General features: G+C 34.2%; 1 protein-coding gene across 1 annotated transcript; it reads right to left on the reverse strand.

Annotated features, from left to right (window-relative positions):
- Positions 1-16491: 16491 nt before the first annotated feature.
- LOC128987122 (uncharacterized) lies at positions 16492-18594 on the reverse strand. The gene is made up of 2 exons (XM_054407837.1): positions 17325-18594; positions 16492-16714 (listed from the first exon to the last, which is right to left on the reverse strand). The coding sequence occupies exon 1, from the start codon at positions 18494-18496 to the stop codon at positions 17417-17419; it is 1080 nt and encodes a 359-aa protein (XP_054263812.1). The 5' UTR covers positions 18497-18594; the 3' UTR covers positions 16492-16714; positions 17325-17416.
- Between the last annotated feature and the right edge of the window lie 3794 nt (positions 18595-22388).

Raw genomic sequence — 22388 nt, forward strand, 5'->3', positions numbered from 1 at the left:
ATTTCCTTTAATAAACTAGGCTATATTTATATTTTTACATTATATTTACATTTTTTTAGGTAACTTAAGCTTATTATTAATTGTCTACAAAACAACGACTAGGGCTATGGATTTCTTTCCACATATTGGATTGGACTACGTATAAGGGGGGATATTGATGATGTTGAAATTGAAAATAGAGTGCCAGTTGTTTTTAACAACAGAATATAACCCTGGGAAATTCAAGACCGGAAATTTGTCAAAATATTTCGACTATCAAAACCTCTAGCCCGGGAACTGATAACAACCCTTGAACCTCACTTGCCCGCTGCTCGTCGGGCAAGTGCTATACCAACTGATATAAGGGTGAGTGAATTCAGTTAGACTATTATTAGACTTAACACTTATGAGTTCTTTAATCAGCCTGATGTTCATGTTAGGCTTTCCCATTTTTTATCTCCTTAGGGCCTAGGTTGTGGTGTTCGGTCACGCCCGAAATATTTTCCAGTTGTCATCGGAATGTAAAATTGAAAGTAAATGGTCATTGTGAACTCGTAGGTTTGTAAAGCTGGGTTTTCCTGGGCGCGGAGAAAGGAACCCGGAGAGCGGAAAAGAGATTAATATGGTGTTCCGCCCCGCTTCTAGGAAAACAGGGCTGCACTTAACTTTAGGTCCTACACTCATTCGAATGAAAATATCGATCGACATAGGTAACCTTACCTAACTAACCAAACGATATATCGAATGAAACACTCGAATAATTGATATTTTCATTCGAATCAGGCCTAGTGTAGGACCTAAAGTTAAGTGCAGCCGAAAACAGTAACATTAAATTACCTAAAGACAAGTGGAGTCCGCTCTTCGCATTCCTCTCTCCGCTCTCCACTTCCGCGCCTAAAAAACCCAGCTTAATTTTATTATTTATTATTTTATTATTTTATTATTTTATTTCCCAACGGCATAGCCACTTTACAATGAAAAACATTCACAACATAACAACTCACAACAAAATAGTGAACAAATAGGGAACAATAGCAATAGTGGTAACAATATCAATAGTAACAAAAATATTAACAATACAAATATTTACAATTTTTAAATAGAAAGTTGGATGGCAACAAGTAGTGCATGAGTGAGATCAAGAAGAGTTTAAGTTATTTTAAAATACATACAAATTGACAAATTCGTTACAATAATTGTTTTGTTGCTTAACATGCTTTCCAATCATGAACATTATTTAGTCCTTTAGTTAAGTTAGATTGGTGATTCACAAACGCAGAAACTGGCACCAGTGTCCAGTAAAGTCCCCTTACTGGTAATACAATATGGTTGTGCACCTAAATAGGCCCTAGGCCTATTGTGTGGCGTTGAATCATGTTGAATTCATTATCCACTGGCAGGCTATGTGTTAACTTATACATTTTAGGTTGTGGTATGAGCTTCATAACTGATCCTCCTAGCTAATGTGTTTTGTTTATACGTAACTATTAACTTAGATTCTAACCATCGCATCAAAAACAATCACGATGTCTAAATTGTCATTGTAGGTTAAGAACAGAGGAGAAAAGGAGCAAACTTAACATAACCTAGAAGATCAGTTTTGAAACTCCAATAAACTCATATGCTTCCTCAGGTCTTAACGGCACTACAGTTCATGGCATCTGGGAGCTACCAGGAGAGTGTTGGCGCCAACAGGTACCTTGGCCTGTCTCAATCAAGTGTGAGCAAATGTCTCCACTCGGTTTGTGATACCATTGAGCCTATCTCGGGAAATTACATAAAATTCCCCACTAATGCTCAAGATGTTGAAGCTGTCAAGCTAGGGTTTGTAATGGTTTTATTAATTTTTCCAATTATACTTGAAGGGTGTATTTTAATCAATTAGTAATAGCCTACTTTCCATGACCCCTCATTAAAATGTAATGGTACTTTCGTATTATACGGAGGCCACTTATTTTATAGCCCGCTGCGACGGTTAGGTTAGTATAGGCATAGATAAATCATACTCCCTTAGTAAATTACTTGTGTTGCTTAGTCTATGGTATAGGTTATCATAAATATGTTTGTAGGACTTTCTTTTTTTTTTAGAATCGAACGATACCAGAAGAGTCATAAGGAGTTTTTGATAACCCAACCCAATCCAACCCAACCTAACCGCCGCAGTGGACTGTAAAATAAGTGGCCTCCGTATAGTATAGAAGTAGCCTACCAATTTAATTTATTTTTCATAACGAAGGAAATAATGCGCTGATTTAAAAAATATCAACTAAGTCATTTTACGCAGAACGTTTCAAAAACCCCCGAAAAATAAAAAATGAATGATTTTGTAGGCCTATTGCAATATTATTGTTGTATTTACACCAAACCAAAATATGTCAATCTATTTGTTGTGGTATATGACTTGATGTATGACCTAGTTATGCCCAAAATATAGTGTAGGAAAGCTGAAATATTTTTTTTTAAGTGGTAATGTGTGTAAACAAATTAAAGTAACTGGTAGGTAATACCTGAATATAAAACACTTCAGGGTAAAAATGTCACATTGTGTACAAGTAAATGAGTAAAGCAAATTTTTGTGATCAACAATCTTATATTCTTAAGTACCGGTATAGAATAGGGTATAAATCTAATCTTAGAAAACTGACAGTTTTATACAGTTTTACTAATAATTATTTCACAAAACCCTTATATATAATACGTGAATGCGATTTCTAAGAAACACTACCTACTCCTCCGTTAATAATGGACGGATTTTTACAAATGATGTGTCAAAACGAAGTATTTTTTGTGTAGACGCCCCCTTTCATCAATTTCTGCGATAAAGGTCCTCGGGCTTTGCCCCACAGGCCATCAAAATCCCAATGTATTTCTTATGAAGAAAAGATTATATGCAATTTACAAAATACTTTTATTTTTTTAAGCTCTGCAATAATGATATGGAGAGAAATTATAAAATTTTTGGTTTTAAGGGTGAAAATGAATTTTTTACTCCTTAAAACCCCCATAAACTTCTGTTCCAATGATCCGATTATGCTGGTTTGCAAACTCGTTTGAATAAAAGTAAGTTAACGCATTTGTACCAAATTTAATCAAAATCGAATCATTTTTACTTTAATGGACACATTAGTTACTGTATATGAATTTGAACAAAGAGTGTTTTGGCCTCTGGGACCTCAAAATGAGATAGTAGATTGGTCCCGGATCTAGGTCTTATCATGAGACCTGCGGTGATAGGTTATCATAAGCTATGGGACATTTGCTAAAAAAAGTAAATTATCGAATATTCACTCAGTAAGTTAAATGAAACATTTATAAATAAAAAAACAAAATAACTTCTTTTTCAGCATTGTACGTGTAATTAAATTTACGGAAAGTAAATGAAAGAACTAAACATATCTTATAACATTAAAAACATATATTTACGCGTATACTATTCACAAGACAGTAAATATGTAGTCCTATACATAAAAGATGTTAAGTTAAGTCGTGATTGATTTCTATTGGACACTTCAATCATCAGGTCCCAATAGGCGAATGGCATGGTTTTATGTTATTCTAAATTTCCTCCTTTTTTAATGAAACAAGTATAAATATGACTAGATTCAACAGTAGTTGGGAAACTACCCAGTTGTTTAGGCCCTGCGAATTGTAAACAACAACTCTCCAGGATAGCCAGGGCCCCGAGCAAATTGGCGTAAATGGGTGCAGGGCAGCCCTAGAGGGTTAATAACTCTGCTGTATGAAAGTTATGTAGGCATAGGGGCCTACCTCTTATAAAATAAGTTTCTGTTAGGAAACACCAAAGTCCATAACCTGGGCCTAACTCATATTCCCCTCACAAACAAAAAGGCCTATAACGTATAACTTAGACTTAAACTGAGAACGCTAATTTCTGGTAAATTTTACTTGTTATAGCCCAAATAATAAATAAAATGGCACTGTTAAAACAATCTCTAGAAGGTATGAATGGCTTGAGCTTACCATAGCCTTATTATTAAAACCAGGCATACAATTAAAATTAATGACTGTTAAATAACCTATAACTTAGATAAGTTTTAAGCTTTGAATAGCGTAGCTTAGGCCTTTCATAGCCTATTTTTAAAAAACTTGGCCTATTCTTAGCCCTTCTTAATAATTAACACGAGAGGTCGTCCAGTGGTCGAAACTCGACCAAAAATATGTAATGTACTCACTTATCTATTTTCACCCCACACTGTAAATAAAACATGTGATTGGAGTTTCCTCCATTTGTTTTGATTTTCTGTTTATATTTCGTTGTTATTTCGTAACCAGCATAGCAACGCATAAGATCCATGTTAATTTTTTCAAATTTTTAAACTCATTTTTTGTGCTTATCTTTGAGCCTATTTAAATTTATAAAGGGATTCTGCACACCTACAGGAAAATAGCTTTCCAACGGTATGCGTAGATTTTCCCTACGATTCACACGAGCTGAGAAAAAAGGTTTTAAAGAAACATGCTTGCCTATTAATATATAGATAATGGCACTGTTATACCAGTCAAACAGAGGATTTAGGCTGAATAGATTTTGGGCCTTTAAGAACCTATTTTTAATTGCCATAAGTAGGCCTAAGTTATAACTTAGTGTTTTCTTATACCAAAAGGTTCAACATCAATTGACATTAATAACTTAGTAAAATAATTATTGAGACACTATTTTAGTTAAAATCTCATATTTATTGGGGTGTATTATATCTTCTTCTTAAATTATTAGGTTACTTACCCTTTTCCACTGTTTTACTGTTTTAAATGCTCCTCCAAGGCTATTCAGCTTAATGGCGGCCTCTTCCCACTTCTTGTTGGAGACCTCCCTTGTATAATATGCATCTAGTTGGTTCGTCGCCAACTTCGGATTTTCTTCTAAAAATGTTATGAGGAAATCCCTCTGTCTCTCGGACATTTTCCCACTTTGTGGTTGTTGATGCATAGTGATTGTGTCGACGATTGATACTGGCAATGCCGAAACTAAACGTCAAATCGTTTTGAGCGGTTACAGGAAACGGAAAAGTGTAGAGTTGCCTACTGCACTGTGATTGGTTCAAAATGACGTCATCTAAATTTCGTGCGGTCGTATGCCCTACATTTCCAAAACGAGTCACTCAACTAGTGATTCCCAAATCGCTTCCCAACTGTTGGGTTTCAAAAATACCAAATCCTGTTGTTGGTTGAGTTGAGTGCTGACGTTGACTCAACTGTCAACCATTTCAAAAATAGGGGGGGGGGGTGATGGCAGAATTCAGGTCAAGAATTTGTTTTCTTTCGACAAGTAACTGTTATAAAGATTTTATTTGTTGCCATCACTTATTTAAGGCTTATGCTCTGTTTTCTACTTGATTTGTCTTATCAAATACGTAAAGAAGTAGCACCTTTGCTCAAACTCAATATTTGCTACATATTGTAATGACTCAAAAATCATTGTTTGGAAATACAGTAGTATCTTCTTAATCTAATCAACGATGTAAAATTTTATTTGCATAGATTTCCCCAAATAACCTGTGTTAATATTTGTTAAAAAATAATTGTCTAAAATAGGCCTATCTCGATTAAATCAAAGTGGAAATTTTACTTAATTATTGTTTGATAAAAAATTTATTGAATTTTGTATTAGGCCTAAAGAAAATCTGTTAAACTCAGTTTCCACGACTCCCCGCCCCTAAAATATTTTGTAGCCTCGGTATTCATAACTTTTTTTGTCCCATTAAACATTGTATTCTCAAAACCATCTGTCCTTCATCATTACTACTAATTAGTTGAGATCAGAATAATTATAACAATAACATATATAGAGGTTTATTTCAATATGGTTTGCATTAACTACGTGAAGTAGATATTCGTTGAGCGAAGCTCTTTTACGTCTAGTCTTATGCATTTCACAATATGCAAACTTCTCTTAGACGGCCGAAGCAATCACTTGCAAATTTTGTGTGGTAATGAATACCATATTGGTGGATGCAAGTAGCGTGAAATTTTTTTCCCAGGAATCCGCCTCACTGGGTCTCAAAATGTCAATACAATCCTAAAGGAAGGAGTTTTTGACACATAAAACAAGGCAAAAGATCATCTGTTGACTTCAATGCAGTACATCAGGAAACAGATTATAAAACTATTGCAACTTTTAATCACGGATTCGTTATTCAAGATTGAGCATGATTTATGATTTCTTATTCCCAACGAAGACTGTGTTTTGTCATTAGGGCTGATTTTTCCGAGTAAGATAAAGACAGACAATACGTTTTAATATCCTATTCTTAATTTCAAAATATTAATGGGGTAGAAGTAGTTTAATATTTTTCTTGAATTGTAAAAAGGTATGTTGAAGTGAAAAGTCTTGTTCTGTAGGATGTTTAGCTTTAGTTTTGATACAAAAATAAATTAAATATTCAATTGGGATGTCATTTAATGAAATTTCCCAAGTCTAAATTTGTACCGAAAGAGTGACACAAAAAACTTACGTTACAGTACAGATGAGAACATCGCAAGAGTTCTGGAATCTGTTTTCTGAAGTCCAAAAAGATCGGTAAGAAAACATTCTGTTGCTTTAGGAACTTGCATCCCTACAAACTGGCTGTTAAACAGAAGCTCAAACAAGGTGACCCTAGATTACGCCTGGTGATTTGTCCAGACATTGTTAAATGAATATTCTCAACATTTTCCTTGCGTCAGAGAGATGTTAGAGAGATTAGTAGACAGACAGCTTAAGATGAGCTCAGAACCGCAGAGATGTGGCTATAAGGTCATTAGTGACCTCCCACTCTCCTACTGCAGTCTTGCCACCGCTGAGTTTGAAACGTGTGTAGAGATATTGGTCCTAGACAATGTAATTACATGGGCATCTGCTAAATAAGATTACAAAAACCTCAGCAAACTCAACCTAAACATGTTACATATGAAAATGACACAGTATAACATACTTAAGTTGTCAAAACCCACGTAGCATAAAAAATAACACTTCAATTCATCTTACTCGACAGTTAACAGTTATTACTATTAAAAGTTATTACTATTATTTTTTTATTATAATAGTTTTAAACCATACACATTGAAACGGATGAAAACGTGGACCATAGAATATGTACCGTGTACTGAAAGACATTAGTTGTTTTTTATAAGGAACAAGTAAATTATGACAGCTTGAGTTAGAGAGTTGTCTATGTTTAACCATAGATTTTACTTTTTAGAGACTGAGACACAACCTAACTTCTTTTCTTTACTTTTTAAAAAAATTATCTGAAGTATGAGTTTTCTTTCACTGAATAATAAAAAAGTATAACCAATGTAGTATTTCAAAAGGAAGAATTGAAAAATTAATAGACCACCTGCTACTGCAGCTCATGAAACTTCCACTAAGGTTATGAATCAACGATTGTTTGTTCTGCCAACCTCTGGTTTACTTCAATTTTGCACTTACACTGAAATTTCATTGGCAGCTTATTAACATTAAATGGCACATGAACTCTGTGCCAATTAGGGTTGGAATTTTGGGAGTTCTATAAATCAAATTGATGTTACTTAATACAACTTTGGTTAACCTTCCAATTCATATATAAGAAAACGACTAAACAAAAATTGACTTATTGTTTTATATAACAGTTAAGCTGTTCACACCTGATTAACTCCCTTGAAGACAAATTTAGGAACAGTTGATAATGGCAATACATCGAGTTGCAGCAAATGGTTCTCGCTTTTGTCTAAAAGAGCATTCATGGAGATAGAGTTATAGGTATGTCACCGTGTGACTCTGACAAACACCTGTTTTTTATTCTCTCATTGATAAAAGTTGAGTTGAAATAGCGTGTTAGGGTTATTGTTACTCTGACAAAACAGGAATTGCCATACATTATTACGAATACTAATTCCTCCATATTTACTCGGTAACAATCACCAAAACTATGGTTATGAATGTAGCCTTTTAATTAATCATCATATCTAACTAAAGGTCGTTATTTTAAAAGTTACAAAGTCAGAGTTTAGCCCGTTTTCTCACAAATAACTTAAAAAAATTTAAATTTCATAAAATCACTTAACATTTATTTGTTAGTCTTATTAGTATATATATAGCTAAACGGCTATAAAAGGATATAAAGATAGCAGAAGGGAAATAATGAAACAATAAATGTATGCAATAATTAAGTTTACGTTAGAATATTGAAGTACTCGTGCAGCAAATGAGGCTAATAAAGGAACGAGGAGAACATTTACGTTTAACATTTCTGTCATTAACTAAGAATATATTTACATATTTACTTTAATCATAACTAGTAAATTCAAAACCAACAAGTTTGATAGTACGCGTGTTTTTTATCTGCTTACTAACATTTGTACAACGCAAGTGACTGATGCAAAATTATAACCGTTATCATTTATTTTATTATTTTAATCTTCACTGTGAAATCAAATTACACATTAAAGAGATCTAACTTCCATTGCCTATATAGGAATCACCATTTATATGGAGTAAAGAACCGCAGTTTTTAGACTAATAAACCTCTATCTCACCAAGCCCTGATCCCGTCCCCGTCTGAGCCGTCTTATTTTAAATGCCGTTCTCGCAGCTCTGACACGTTTGACGCTTACTAAAGCATCTCTTATATTTACAAATGTTTGGTACTGATAACCCTTAACTGTGTATGTTCTGAGAATAGCATGAATAATAACTATTAGCTTTATTACAGCAGAGCTAAGATACAAATCTTTTTCCACTGAAATATAGGTTATTAGTAAGGAATACCTGATAAGATGGAATTCTTTAAACTTTCTGAATGTAATTCCACTTCTTTTTAATATTGTTTAAAAAAAAAAATACAAATTTTCTTCCAAATATAATATTTAAAAACAGATGGAAATAATTATCTCCAGTAACATTTTACGAACCTATGAAAAGTCCAGTTTATCATATTTCAGCAATTCACAAAGGAATATACTAAATTTGTAATTTATTTAATAAAAAAAAAACAACGAGTCATTACTCTTAATGTAGAAAAATTATTCAAAATATCGGAATTATAGTAAATAAAACATTGTATACAACACATACTATGTGTATTACTTTTTATTGATGCTATTCATTGAACCACCTTTGTACAAAAAATATGAATAAAGAATATGAATATGTCAAGATACTTATCTCAATAAACGTGTTATCAAATATAGTGATTGTAATTGTTCCATTTCGACAAAGACGTTCAATATTGTAACTAGGGAAGTGATTCCACAGACACATTACACAGTTCTATTGCGATTGTTTTCCTGCCTTATAATATCATAACGACTTCATCCTGCCACCATATAGGTTGATAGTTTCAATTAAAGTCACGATTCGCATATCTTGTATCCGTGTTGTCCATTATTTGTCCATTGAGAATGATGTTTTTTAATGGAGATGATAAAAAACAATACTTTAAAAAGGTCGATACAGTGAATCATAAATAAAGGATTGAATTTTAAACGATTGTATTTAACTAAATGCAAATCTATTAAATTAAGAAAGTAGCAAAATTTATCATTTTCTTATACTTATATTTCAAATGGTTTAATTTAATAATAGAATAGAAGCAGTTATTATTTTTTTTTGTGTGAAAATAGGTTGTACATTGAAAGTAGAATATTTATATACACAGTTAAAGTTATTGCGTTTGTGACGATAACTTTGGTGACATTTATATTTTATCTTTACTATCCTCTATCTTCCAATTAAATGGCTTGGATTAATTAACTAGCTAATAGTATATTATTATTGTTTTTCATGGTCATAGTTATAGAAGATTAAAATATGTTCATACTGTAGTAGAAAGAAATGTATAGCTAATGCTATTTAGCAGATTTATGAGCATATAACGATTGTTTTGCCTATTCGTTTAGTATTGCTTATAGATTTTAGACGGTAACCATTCTTAGCTTTAGTTACTCAGTGCTAGCTCTCAGAAAAGAATATCAACCGAGTGTGATTTACTAATGTTTCTGATTGGGTTCATTTACGTTCTAATTTAGTTTCTGACGAAGAAATAACAATTAATTTATTAAATGTAAATACTACTTCATTACTAAAGAATATAGCAAAGAAAAAAATAACATACGTGAATAAAATACAGTACAACCTCGATAACAAGACTCTCATAATGGTAATTAATAAGACTTGATATCAAGATTGACTTGTTATCGAGGTTTGCAATAAGATTTTACTAGAGGTAATATAAATCCAATTCAAGATTATATGAAAATGTCACTTGATTATGAGGGCGACTTGTTATTGAAGGTATTTTTATCGAGGTTTCGTTGTGCTTGTATTTATTTTTAGTGCTAGACAGCATTGACAGAAAACACTATAACTAGATAAAGGTGTCTGACTTTTCTCACTATAAAACCAAGTAATTGAAATAAAACTGTGTACGCTTGATGCAAATTTAACACAAATTAATATTCAATTACTTCTTTGAAAACGTGTTGTATTTGTGTAATAATTGTGGAACCACTCAGTCTCAGGAAAATGCCTGGAGTTTCCACAAGAGCTCGTAGTTTCTACATGCATTATTTATCAAGTAACTCGCAACTCTATAATCCAGTTTAGATTGACTTGCTTTCTCTCTGCTTGGTTTATAAGTAAAATTATTAATATATCATCAATAATTTGGTTCAAAAGTCATTTCAAATATACAGAATGCGTCTTCTAAGCTGTCCTAAACAGATTACAGACGAATGGCTTGACATACAGAGATGAAACAAAACTTTTCCCCACTAATTCATACCCAAGGAACAACGTAAAAATGTTTTTGCCATTTTTAAAATACAGGGTGTTCAAGGAACTGGGGGTCGTGGGTTCGAACCTCAGAGTTTTGAAATGTAAAAATATCTCACGTTATGCATAATTTTAAGGCTCTTGACTACACAAACAATTTAGTGAATATAGAACTCATTTATCTTTGTCCGTTTCAAAAAGGCGGCCTTTTTTATGGAAAGTATTGATACTTACAGAATACCCTGTATCTTGAAAACTTCTAAACTTATTTTCGTTCTGTTTGAAAATTCTTAATCCTCGTAGGTTCAGCTTTAATTTGATATACGACAAGGAACATTTTAAAAACTAAATATTTTTTCTATGATTTTATTTGTTTTTAGTTGGTAGCCTTGTAAATGAAAATTTTTAAACGGCAACATATGTAAAATTGTGTATCATTTTGAAGGTCTTGTAAAAACAAACAACTCTTAAATTTAAACCTACCGTCTACCTTTGGTCGTTTTCTAGTAATTAACCAAAAACTCTGATTGCTCATATAAAACCCATGTTAAACGTGCAGTACCGATGATTAGTGGATGCAGATACACTATTACCATGGTACTGCGCGTTTAACATGAGTTTTATATGGGTAATTGGAGTTTTTGGTTAATTACTATAAAACGACCAAAGATAGACGGTAGGTTTAAATTTAAAAGTTGTTTGTTTTTACAAGACCTTAAAAATGATACACAATTTACCATATGTTGCCATTTAATTTTTTTTATTTACAAGACTACCAACAAAAAAAAGTTAAAATCATAGAAAAAATATTTAGTTTGTGAAATATTGCTTTTGTCGTATATCAAATTAAAGCTGAAACCACGAGGATTAAGAATTTTCATACAAAACGAAAATAAGTTTAGTAGTTTTCAAGATAAGTATTCTGTAAGTATCAATATTTTCCATAAAAATGACCGCCATTACTGTTTCCACAAAATTTTTCGTCTAGTCTAGAGCTTTAAAATGATGCATAACATGGCATAGGCCATGTTTAAATTTGGAAACTCTGAGATTCGAACCCATGATTCCCAGTTTGTTGAACACCCTGTATTTTCAAAATGGTAATACTATGTTTACGTTGTTCCTTAAGTATGAATTAGTAGGGGAAAGTTTTGTTTCATCTCTGTATATCAAGCCGTTTGTCTGTAATCTGTTTAGGACAGCTTAGAAGACTCACCCTGTATATCGGTTACATGTATTTGTAAACAGTAAAAGAAATCAGAAGTAAACAAGTGTCATTTAAACGTTAAGAAAATATTTTATTTTGAAACATATTATTGTTTACAAAGGGTTCTGGTTTAAAAAAATTTGATACTATATTTTAGTTGACCTTAAAGGCAGCACTCCACGCAAAACGACTTTCATTTAAAAAAGGAAAATTGAAAAATTATGTCAAACTAGAAACTTATAATGACTGTTTACACAACGGGCCACAAACAAAAACATTTCACAGTTAATTAAGAAGTCAATTAACATTTAATTAAAAGTTTTTTCTTTGACCCCTTTTTGGAAATCAGAGTCGATTATTAGGTGTTTTTTCACACTTATAAATTGTGAAATTAAATACATGTATGAAATTGAATGTATCGTAGTGATTTTAAACTTAAAGAGCAAAATAAAGTAGATAAATCGGTCTGTTTTTTAAGCAAGTAATTCATTAATATAAGCAAATGTAAATTGCATTACAGAACAATGATACTAAATATTTAATATTGTGTCGGTTGTTTTGTCTTTCTATCACTTTGTTTTGGTTGTTTTTTTTTTTTCACAGTGATTGGTGTTTTTTAAGGTTAAAAATATCATCTGGTAATAATGGTTAAATTAGTGGTTGCTTGAGTGACATAAAGTATTGTGCTCAGAAATAGTTCAGGTAAGTCTTTCATTCTGCTCATAGATTCAAGTAGTTTTTTGTGTCGTAAAACCCCAGTCATACCTGACCATACGGTATCCAATAAATGTTTCTAACAACAAACTAGCTGTCAGTAAGTAACATAAAGTTTCACAGATATTGCCATTGTAATCTACACGCACCTCATATCATAGTCATATTTAGTTTAACGCATGCAACTATATGTTCTTCCTTGGATTTTAAGTAGGCCTAACAAATAGAAATAAGTATGACACATACGAGTTTATCAGTTAGCAAAAAGCAGTGACTAAAATACGCTAGGCATGAATGCATATACTATGAATCGATCCATTCAAGTTGTTCTACTTTTCGTCATTACTGTTCAAGAGATAATGAGCATTGACAAATATTCTTATCGTCGAGTTTTGTTATTAGCGAATTTCCCTATAGGGAAGTAGCTATTACCGTAGGTCTCATGGTAAGACTTAAGGCCGGGACCGATTTACTTTTTCATTTTGATGTCCCCAGAGGCCAAAAACACCATTCGTTTAAATTTTTATATATCTATATATAGATATATATATATATATGTGTGTCCATCCGCACGATAACTTGAGTAATTTTTGTCCGATTTTGATAAAATTTGGTTTGAAGGTGTAAGGCGGGATAAACTTGAATGAGTTCGCGAACCAGCATGATCGGACTATGGGAATGGGGGTTTATGGGGGGTTTTATGGGGTAAAAATAGGTTTTTCCCATTTTTGACCCTAAAAACACAAAATTTCACAATTTCTTTTTAAACCATTTTGTAGAGCTTAAAAAAACAAATAATTTAGTATATTGAAGTGTTATTATGCGCCTAATTGTTACGGAGAAAATTCAAAAAAATTGCAATTTTAAAATTCCCATGTTATTCTTATGGAGAATAAGTCAACTGTTGTAGTTTGCTTGTTTATGAACATATCTTGATCAAATTTTGAAAATACATTAATTTCTTACTAAACCACAGTACCTTTTAACATTTTACATAAAAAAAACTTTTTACCCTCCCTGTTGCAGCAAACCTAAGTACTCATTAAACTAATTCTGTTTAAATAGTCAATAAATGTGATATTTTTAAGGAGACATTTTAGTTTAAATCCAATCAGGCAAATGGAAATTCGCTAAGTCTGCAGGTTTGCTGCGGCGGGGGTATTTTATTCATTAACTTAATATTATTATTTATCGTACTTGTTCTAACGTATAGTCACAAAATATGATTAATGTGGAGGTCTCGAGGTGAGTGTGAACTGTCTGTGAGGATGATGTATTTTGATAGATGACAACAAAAGAAGAAGTATTAAACATTACATCATCCATCTCACACAATGCTAACCCAACCCCAGAAAAACACGAGTTAATAAAACCATGGGTAAGTAATAACATGGGTAAGTAAAAACAATTCAGGGTAAGTAAAAACATGGGTAAGTCAAAGAGCTGCAAAAATAATCTTTAAGAGCGTTTTTACATGTTTAACTAATCTAGAACTTTATATTCTATCAAATTTAATAATATCACCTGTTTACATGATGCATGATGACAAGTACAAAAAAAATATTACAATACACTTTTGGAAACCCATTAACTACAGTAGTTCCATATAATTTCCTTGCTATTTATTTCCCTTTTTTTATTAATAGTGTTCAAGGTTCAAGGTGTAGATTTATACAAAAGTAAAATTCTGTTTTATAAATGGTCCTTCAATATTTTTACCAATCGTACCAATGTGGGAATTTATGTTTTGAATACGGTTGCATGAAATAACATTTGAAAAGCGTAACGCTTCACTTGGCTTAGATACACGTTTAAATATACCTTGATACCTTGATACCTTGAAGAAAGCAGCCGTTGACCAGTAGACTGGAATGGGCCTTGTCGTTAAAAAAACTCAAAAACGCACTCACATGCAAAAAAAATAAAAACTTTTACTTGGCTTGGCGAAGTGGCTGGTTTTGTTTCTTACTTTCCATGAATTCGAAAAATTCCTCCACAGAGTAAAATGCCTGTTCTATAAAAAGTTTCTTAATCCTGTTTTTGAAGATTGAGAGACTGCAGTTCTTGAGGTCTTCTGGCAGACTATTGAACATCTTAAAGGAGCTGTACCTGAAGGACTTAACATTCTTTGCCAGCCTGAATCTAGGGAGGTTTAGGCAGTCTTTTATCCTTGTGTTGTGCTCATGTACATCACTCCTTACCTCAAGCTCATGTTCACTCTCTTTGCACCACAACAGGCAAGCTGACATATAAAGACAGGGGACAGTCATCACTCCTAACCGTATAAACAGTGGCCTACAGTGTTCCTGCTGACTCCACACTCCTGAGATTGTTCTTATAGCCTCTTTTTGCCTAGCGAAAACTTCATCCCTTCTGGCTGCATGTCCCCATAGGAGGATCCCATAAGCAATTATGCTGTGGAAAAAAGCAAAATATGCATACATCACACAGTCAGGAGTTACGCTGTCTTGCAGTCGCCTTAACAAAAAAATTACTCTGTTGAGTCTCTTCAAAATTACTTCAACATGGTCCTTCCAATCTAACTTAGGGCCCAAGTGGAAACCCAATAATTTGGCCACATCTTGGTCTTCATTTTTCTTTAAAGAGAAAAACACACGTTGAGTCTTCGCCTCGTTAAGAGCTAACCCGTTGGCCTGAAACCAGATCTTGGCTTCATTGTATGACAGCTCAGTCTGTTCCCTCGCAGAGCCAAAATCCGCTCCCTTGGACATGATGGTCGTGTCATCAGCATAGATAATGGTTCTGCCCGGGATGCAGCAATCAAGGTCATTTATCATGACCAAAAACAGCAACGGTCCCAGCATAGACCCCTGGGGGACGCCTATATTTACCCTCTCTAAACCAGACTCTCTGCCATCCGCCACTACCAGTTGCCTTCTATTCTTAAGGAAACTTTCCACCAACCTATTAGCCTGATGAGAAACCCCCAGACTTTCCATCTTCCTCAACACAAGTTGATGGCTGACACAGTCATATGCTTTCGACAGGTCACAAAAAACCGCTTCTACAACCTCATTATTGTCCATTGCGTCCATTACAAAGGTACAGAACTGGCATACTGCATCCACGGTTGATCTTCCACTTCTGTAAGCAAACTGTTGGCTACTTAGTAACCCCCCTGATTCAAGAAAACCAGTCAGCTGATGTACCATCACTGCCTCGAGTACCTTGGAAAGTATAGGCACCAGAGATATTGGCCTATAACTGGAGGGGGAATCTCGGGGACCCTTCTTGTACACAGGGACCACCCTGGCAAACTTCAAGACATCAGGAAAAAATCCCCTCTGCCAGACATCTGTTGATAAGGCGAGTTAGCGGTGAGATTATATCGGGAAGTATTTCACGAATCAATCTATTTGAGAAACCGTAAAAATCTTTGCTAGGTGAGGCCTTAAAATTCATCACTAATTTTTCAACTAACTCATTACTGACCATGCTCCACTCGAAAAAAACCATTCCCCTGTTACTTTTATTGGCTGCTAAGATCATGGCCTGCTCCATAGATGCCGAGCAGTGCTCGCTAATCTCCTTCACTGAGTCTATAAAATAACTATTTAAGATGTCAGGATCAATTTTACAAGCCAGGTTGGTTCCCTCTTTGCCACTCTCAATCCGAATGATTTCCCACGCTGCCTTGATCTGATTTGGGGCCTCCAGGATCCTTGAGGCACAAATTGCCTTCTTAGTTGCCGAGCATTCCAGTCGGTACCTCCTCTTCTCCTCCACATAGCGTGCCTTGTCAGCATCCCTATTTGTCGTTTTGTAAATACCATTTAACATTACCACACGCTCCCTCACCTGAGCCAAAGCTGGGGTAAACCATGGAATCCTCTTCATCGGTTTGGGCCTGAAAACTCTAGTAGGAAAACAGCACTCAAAGGTACACACCAGAAAGTTCAGAAAATTGGCAAAAACAACGTCTATATTACCTGAAACGTTGACTACGGCGTCCCACGATGTTTCACGGAGCCGAGCCCTAAAGTCCTCCATTCCTTTTCTAGAAATTGGTCTGCATACCTTGTTTGTGGCAGGTGGGGGGGCTGTAAAGTCAGAGCTCATATTTTTAATTTCTACCAATATACCACTGTGGTCGGATAAATGTGTTTCAAAAACATTCAGTTCTAGTTGATCTGGGAAAAAATTTGTAATAATATTATCTATACAGTTCTCACCTCTAGTGGGTTCGGAATTCATACAAAAGACGTTGTGTGACCTTAGCAAATCAATAAAATCTCGCACATTATTAGAAGGTACTCTAATGTCTAGGTTCAGATCTGAGGCTATAACTATCCTTAACTTGTAGGTAGAAAGCATGTTTAAAATCTCACTCATATTAGCAGAGAATAATTCTAGGTTACCACTAGGTGTTCTGTAAGCTGATACTAAGATGATACCTTCATTTATCAACCTGACAGCAGCAACTTCACAGTGCTGTTCTATGCAAAACTTCTTTAAATCAATTTCAACAAAAATTATGTCCTTCTGTAAAAAAATACAAACACCTCCATAAGCCCTATCCCTACAGAAAGTAGCAGCAAGCGTAAAGTTAGGGATATAAAGTACTTCAGCCTCAGCATGAGTCAACCAATGTTCATTAACACACAATGCTTTGGCACTTTTTTGGGTTAAGATAACCTCCAGCATACTAACCTTATTACGGATGCTTTGTATATTCAGGTGTATGAAATTAAAAGTCTGCTTCCTCTCCACTAACCTCTTCCTCGTCTCTGGATTCCTGGATGTTATCCCAGTGGCTTTTTTCCCCGTGAAAAGAAAAAACGCCTCACAATCACATCCCTAGGCCAACACTCACTGTCCATCAACTTGTCGAGATTTTCAAAGTCGGTCCCAAGCTTGAAACTTTCACAATGTCCCTTTGAGTTGAGATTTTCCACTTCAAAATCAATGTCAGGAAAACTGGTAGACAGAAACTCTTTGGTTTTATCCACTGAGGTATGTTTACGAATACGACCTAAGAAAAGCCAAGCACGCCTTTTGCCAACAAGTTCGTTGTTTTCATTCATGTCCTTGGAGCCAATCACAAAATTCCTCCGCGTTTGCTTTCCAGCCATGCTGCTTCTTGAGGAACGTCTACTTTTCCTTTCCACCATGGTAAATGTGGAATCATCGTCATTAAAACTGTCATTCAGTTTCTCATCAGCATTTTTTATTCTACCATCACTGGTTTCGTCATTTTCTAGTAGGTTTCCAACGGAACTACTTTCTGTTTCTACACTTTTCGTAGCAACAGCAAGTGACGTCACAGAATTCTCCACGGCCTTCTTGTTCGTTTCTTGCTTTCTTGATCCCCATGCAGGTAAAGGGAAATCCCTGTCTTTCCCCGACTTTAACCTCTTTTCAGGCTTACTATTACCAGCCACCGGTGCATGTTTCCCCGTATTTTTCTCAACTTCAGCAACTCTACAATCTAGCTTCACTATTTTTTCACTAAATCTATCCTGATTTTCACTCAGTATCTTCACACAGTGAGACATATCTAGACTCGCTTTACTGATATTTTCAATTTCAGCCAGGATAACTTGCAGCATACTACCAGTATCCATGCCGGAGAGATCACTCTGACTTTTTGTCACTGCATCAAAACGTTTTACACAAGCCTCACACAGCCACTTGATTTTGTTGCCCAGTGAGTTTATAGAGACGAAATCTGATTCCTCAATATTTACACATTCTATGTGATACCACAGTTTACAGTATCCATCACACCAAATAGCTCGATCATTTTCTCTCTCGCATGACTCATCACAAACTCCACACCTCTCATTACTTTCGTCTTTCTTCTTGCCCTTTTGTCTACCCATTTTTTATGCGAAAGTTAAAAACGTTTTGAGTTTAAAATATGACTCCTAAATAATCACAAAAAAGAAAATCCCTGTGTAGGGACAGTCAAACAGAAAAATCCCGGTAGGGGTTGTCAAAAACGGGAAAAAATCCCACAGGCTCGAGATGCCTGAGTCAGCCTCTTGAAAATACTTTTGTTACGACAGAAAAAACGAAAACAAATACTATGTTACATAAACAGAAAGTTCACACCCTGGTTTGATGGCACCTCAGAATAAAAACTCATTTAGAAACCTTAAAAAGCACTTTTTGCACGGAGCCAGTTCACTGTTCAAACAAACCATCCGCCATTGCCGATATTAGTTTCAATCGATATTAGCGAAGCCCAGGAAACTGTACCCCCAATTTATTTTATAGGCTACCAGAAACTAATTTGAATTTGCTTGAAACGTTAATATTCTAATGACCATGTCCATGTCCATTATTTAAGTCATTTGAAATCTAGCTGTCTTAATTGTTATTGTTAATCAACATTGTAAAAATGGTAGAACCGTTGATAATAAATAAATAAATAAATGTCAATAAGTTGCACCTTTCAATTTTGTGATGACAAAAATGGTTCTTTAAACTGTAGTAGTTGTAACTTGAGGCCTAAATTGAAAATACACACCTAAAATACAAATTTGTATGACAATTGAAAATTGACAAACAATAAATTCTCCAAAATCTAACCTCAAACCAAACGATTTTTACGATTTTTATACAATAACAAATAGAATGTTTTTAAAGAATCACTTTATTAATTGCATGGCTTGTTCAATCTTGATCTGATAAATATTGTCTAAGTATTAGCAAACGTCGCAATCTTGTTGACTTAATTGAATGTAAGTTATTAAATCGTATGTAAGTTACTACTTAATTACTAAATTAATACTAAATCGAGAGCTCTTCAATGTTGTCGTTAGATTGAGGGTGATTCTGAAGTATTGTTACACTTTTGAACCTCTACAAATAAAAACCCATACGACATATCATCACTGGTTGAGAATCAATTGACAGAGGAGATTCTAAAGTTTTGTATGACACCACTTTGGTAAACATAGTTAAAAAATTAGCCTCTACAGACATTTTAGATTTTTACTACGATTTTAAATTAATTGCACACTTTTAACTATTTAAATCTCAACACTTCATACTCTACGTTGAATTGTCAAATGTTTTAAGTAATAGGTACTGCTAGGGGTCTCTCAGTCATTGTTGACCGCCATTATAGAGGGGAGGCTAACGTTTACCCGGGTTGTCCCCCTTCCCCCCCCCTCGGTGGGAATTTTCGACATATACATTTTTTGGTTTGTATTGACATGTACTTTAAGGTTTTAGGTGTTTGCCACTTGTGAATTACAGCATGTTCTGGAAAACACGAAAATATAATGAATATATATATTAAAAAAAAATGGTTTTTCTTTAGCGAGTTCGTTTGGCTCTACAACCCGACCGATTTTCATGATTGAGGTCTCAAATTGAAGGTATTTACGCACAGATTTCACATCAAGCATCGGCATATAGTTGCCTACAGTCCCACTCGGCTTATACGTAAACAACATTTTTCCCATGCATTTCTTATGGGAGTTAAATTTGGTTTTTCTTTTCCGAGTTCGTTTGGCGCTTCTACCCACCCGATTTTCATTATTGAGGTCTCAAATTGAAGGTATGCACGCACAGATTTCCCATCAAACATCAGTATATATTTATCGACAGTCCCACTCGGCTTATACGTCAATTAAATTTACCCCCCATGTATTTCTAAAGGGAGTTAATTTTTTTTTCTTTTCCGAGTTTCTTTGGCTCTTCTACACGTCCGATCTTCATGATTGAGGTCTTAAATTGGTAGTATGCACACATATATTTCACATCAAGCATCATCGTATATTTATGTACTTTATTACTCGACCAAAAAACATAGGTTTGATATATTTTTTAATTCGTATTTCAATTTAAATTGTACAGTATTTTACCATTTGTAATGATATAACCCTATATATTTTGGTCTAAGAACCTTCAGTGAAATACCGGCTTGCATTTAAGATATTAGTTATTCAAATCGGACGGTTTTCAAGCAAACGCAAGGTGAACATCCAACATAAAAAAAAAAAAATTATAAGGTTTTTCTATGATTGAATATCAATAGCTCCAGTATTGTTTACGTATTTTTATATGTTTTAGACTCAAAATAATCAGTCAATTATAGGCTTTAATTTGAGCTATTAATCGTACTGTATTACACAATCAAAAATAATAAATTTGATTATTTCTCGGATATGATATTTATTTTAACGCCGCAGTGCAGCATGGGTCCTTCAGTATAGATTTTTTAGTTTGATATGATTTGATTAGTTGATTCATGTGCGTAGGACGGGCCCACAGCAAGTTAGAATTTTAAAATGCAAGTATGGTGAAGTCATCAGATTGTTCTCAGTGACATGCAAGCAAATTAAATGAAACGAAGTGAGCAAAGTATTTTGCAAGTACTGTACTTGATGCTTTTGAACAATGCATTATTCTGCTTGAAGTTGAAAACCGTGATCAGAATTCCTAGATGGTCTGTTTATCAGCTGGAAGACCTGTACCCGAATCGGTGGAAGACAATTTACTCAATGTAGATAATCTAGGGAAAGCTGCATGCAAACAGATTAGTTGAGATAAGAGCAATAAGAAATATTTTTCTGGAGTTTTACTGCTGTCCCAGGAACGTAATATTAACCTTGAGAAGCTGATGACATACCCATTAGATCCAGTACCATGGGCATCAGCCACTGTCGATGGATGCCCAACCATAACAGAAAAGGCCAAACTGCTCCATGCTTTGGAGAACAAGGGTATAGACGAACCTCTCAAGATTGAAGAATGTATGTATGTAATTGACGGTATGGCTTACTTTTAGGTTCTTACTAATATTCCAGAAACCTCTGGTGAACTAGCACAGATTGCCCTCAGCCGTTTTCCGAAATTCCGGATATACTTAATTGCGGATACCTATTTAGATGTAACTATTAAAAACATTGAAAGAGAGAAGAGGATTTGGAGAAACGTTCTTAATGAGATGTCCAAAATCAAGATCCCACGGGATTGGAAAAAAATCCTAGCTAATGGTAAAAATAAGGAACAACGGGTTAACATGCTAAATAATGAATGGTCTCAGCACAAATATTCATAAATTCAAACAAGCTTCAATACACGTTTCTAGGGTAATGTAAGGTTGTTTTTGGTGATATTTTGAAATTTACCCCCCACCCACAAACAGGGTTGATTAAAAAAAAATGGAAACCCATATCAATCGGCAAATTATTTTAAAGAGATTTAAAAAAATAAAATTATTGCCGCAAATCCGATTTTGATACGACGAAAACGAAGTTTTAGACGTTAATTTTACTGGAACCTTACATTCCAGTAAAATTTTCGTCTAAAATGTCTCAATAAAATTTATTTAATTTAATTAGAATCTCTTAAAATCGCTTTCCTAGAGGTACTCTTTAAATCTAATGTTATTTAAATAGATTTAATTGAAAATCAATTCAGGCCAATTTGAAATCCGCATTGCTTGCAGGTTTGCTGCAGCGGGGGTATTTTTTAACTTTTTTATTTTCATTTGAAGTCTTTGAATACATACTGAAGAAGTCCATAAAGAATATTGCACCAGTAATTAACGCAGGCTACCCTTTTGTAATTTAAATAAAACAGTTTTTTTTATTTAATAGTTTTTCTAAATTTTTTGGAATACGCTGTAATTTAAAAGAAGCAAACAACTGAATTCTTAATCTGGTGGGTAATACCAACAAAAAAAGTATAAGTCATAAATTCCCACGGGGGGGGGGGAGGGTTTCATATTGGTGGCTCATGGTCTATTATTGTAAG

The sequence above is a fragment of the Macrosteles quadrilineatus genome, unplaced genomic scaffold, assembly GCF_028750875.1.
Source record: "Macrosteles quadrilineatus isolate MER2022 unplaced genomic scaffold, UCM_ALF_1.0 Scaffold_2__2_contigs__length_208266976, whole genome shotgun sequence".
NCBI classification, from domain to species: domain Eukaryota; kingdom Metazoa; phylum Arthropoda; class Insecta; order Hemiptera; family Cicadellidae; genus Macrosteles; species Macrosteles quadrilineatus.

Bases quoted from the DNA above. Each gene is read 5' to 3' on its own strand.
- LOC128987122 (XM_054407837.1), bottom strand. From the start codon at position 18,496: ATGGGTAGACAAAAGGGCAAGAAGAAAGACGAAAGTAATGAGAGGTGT.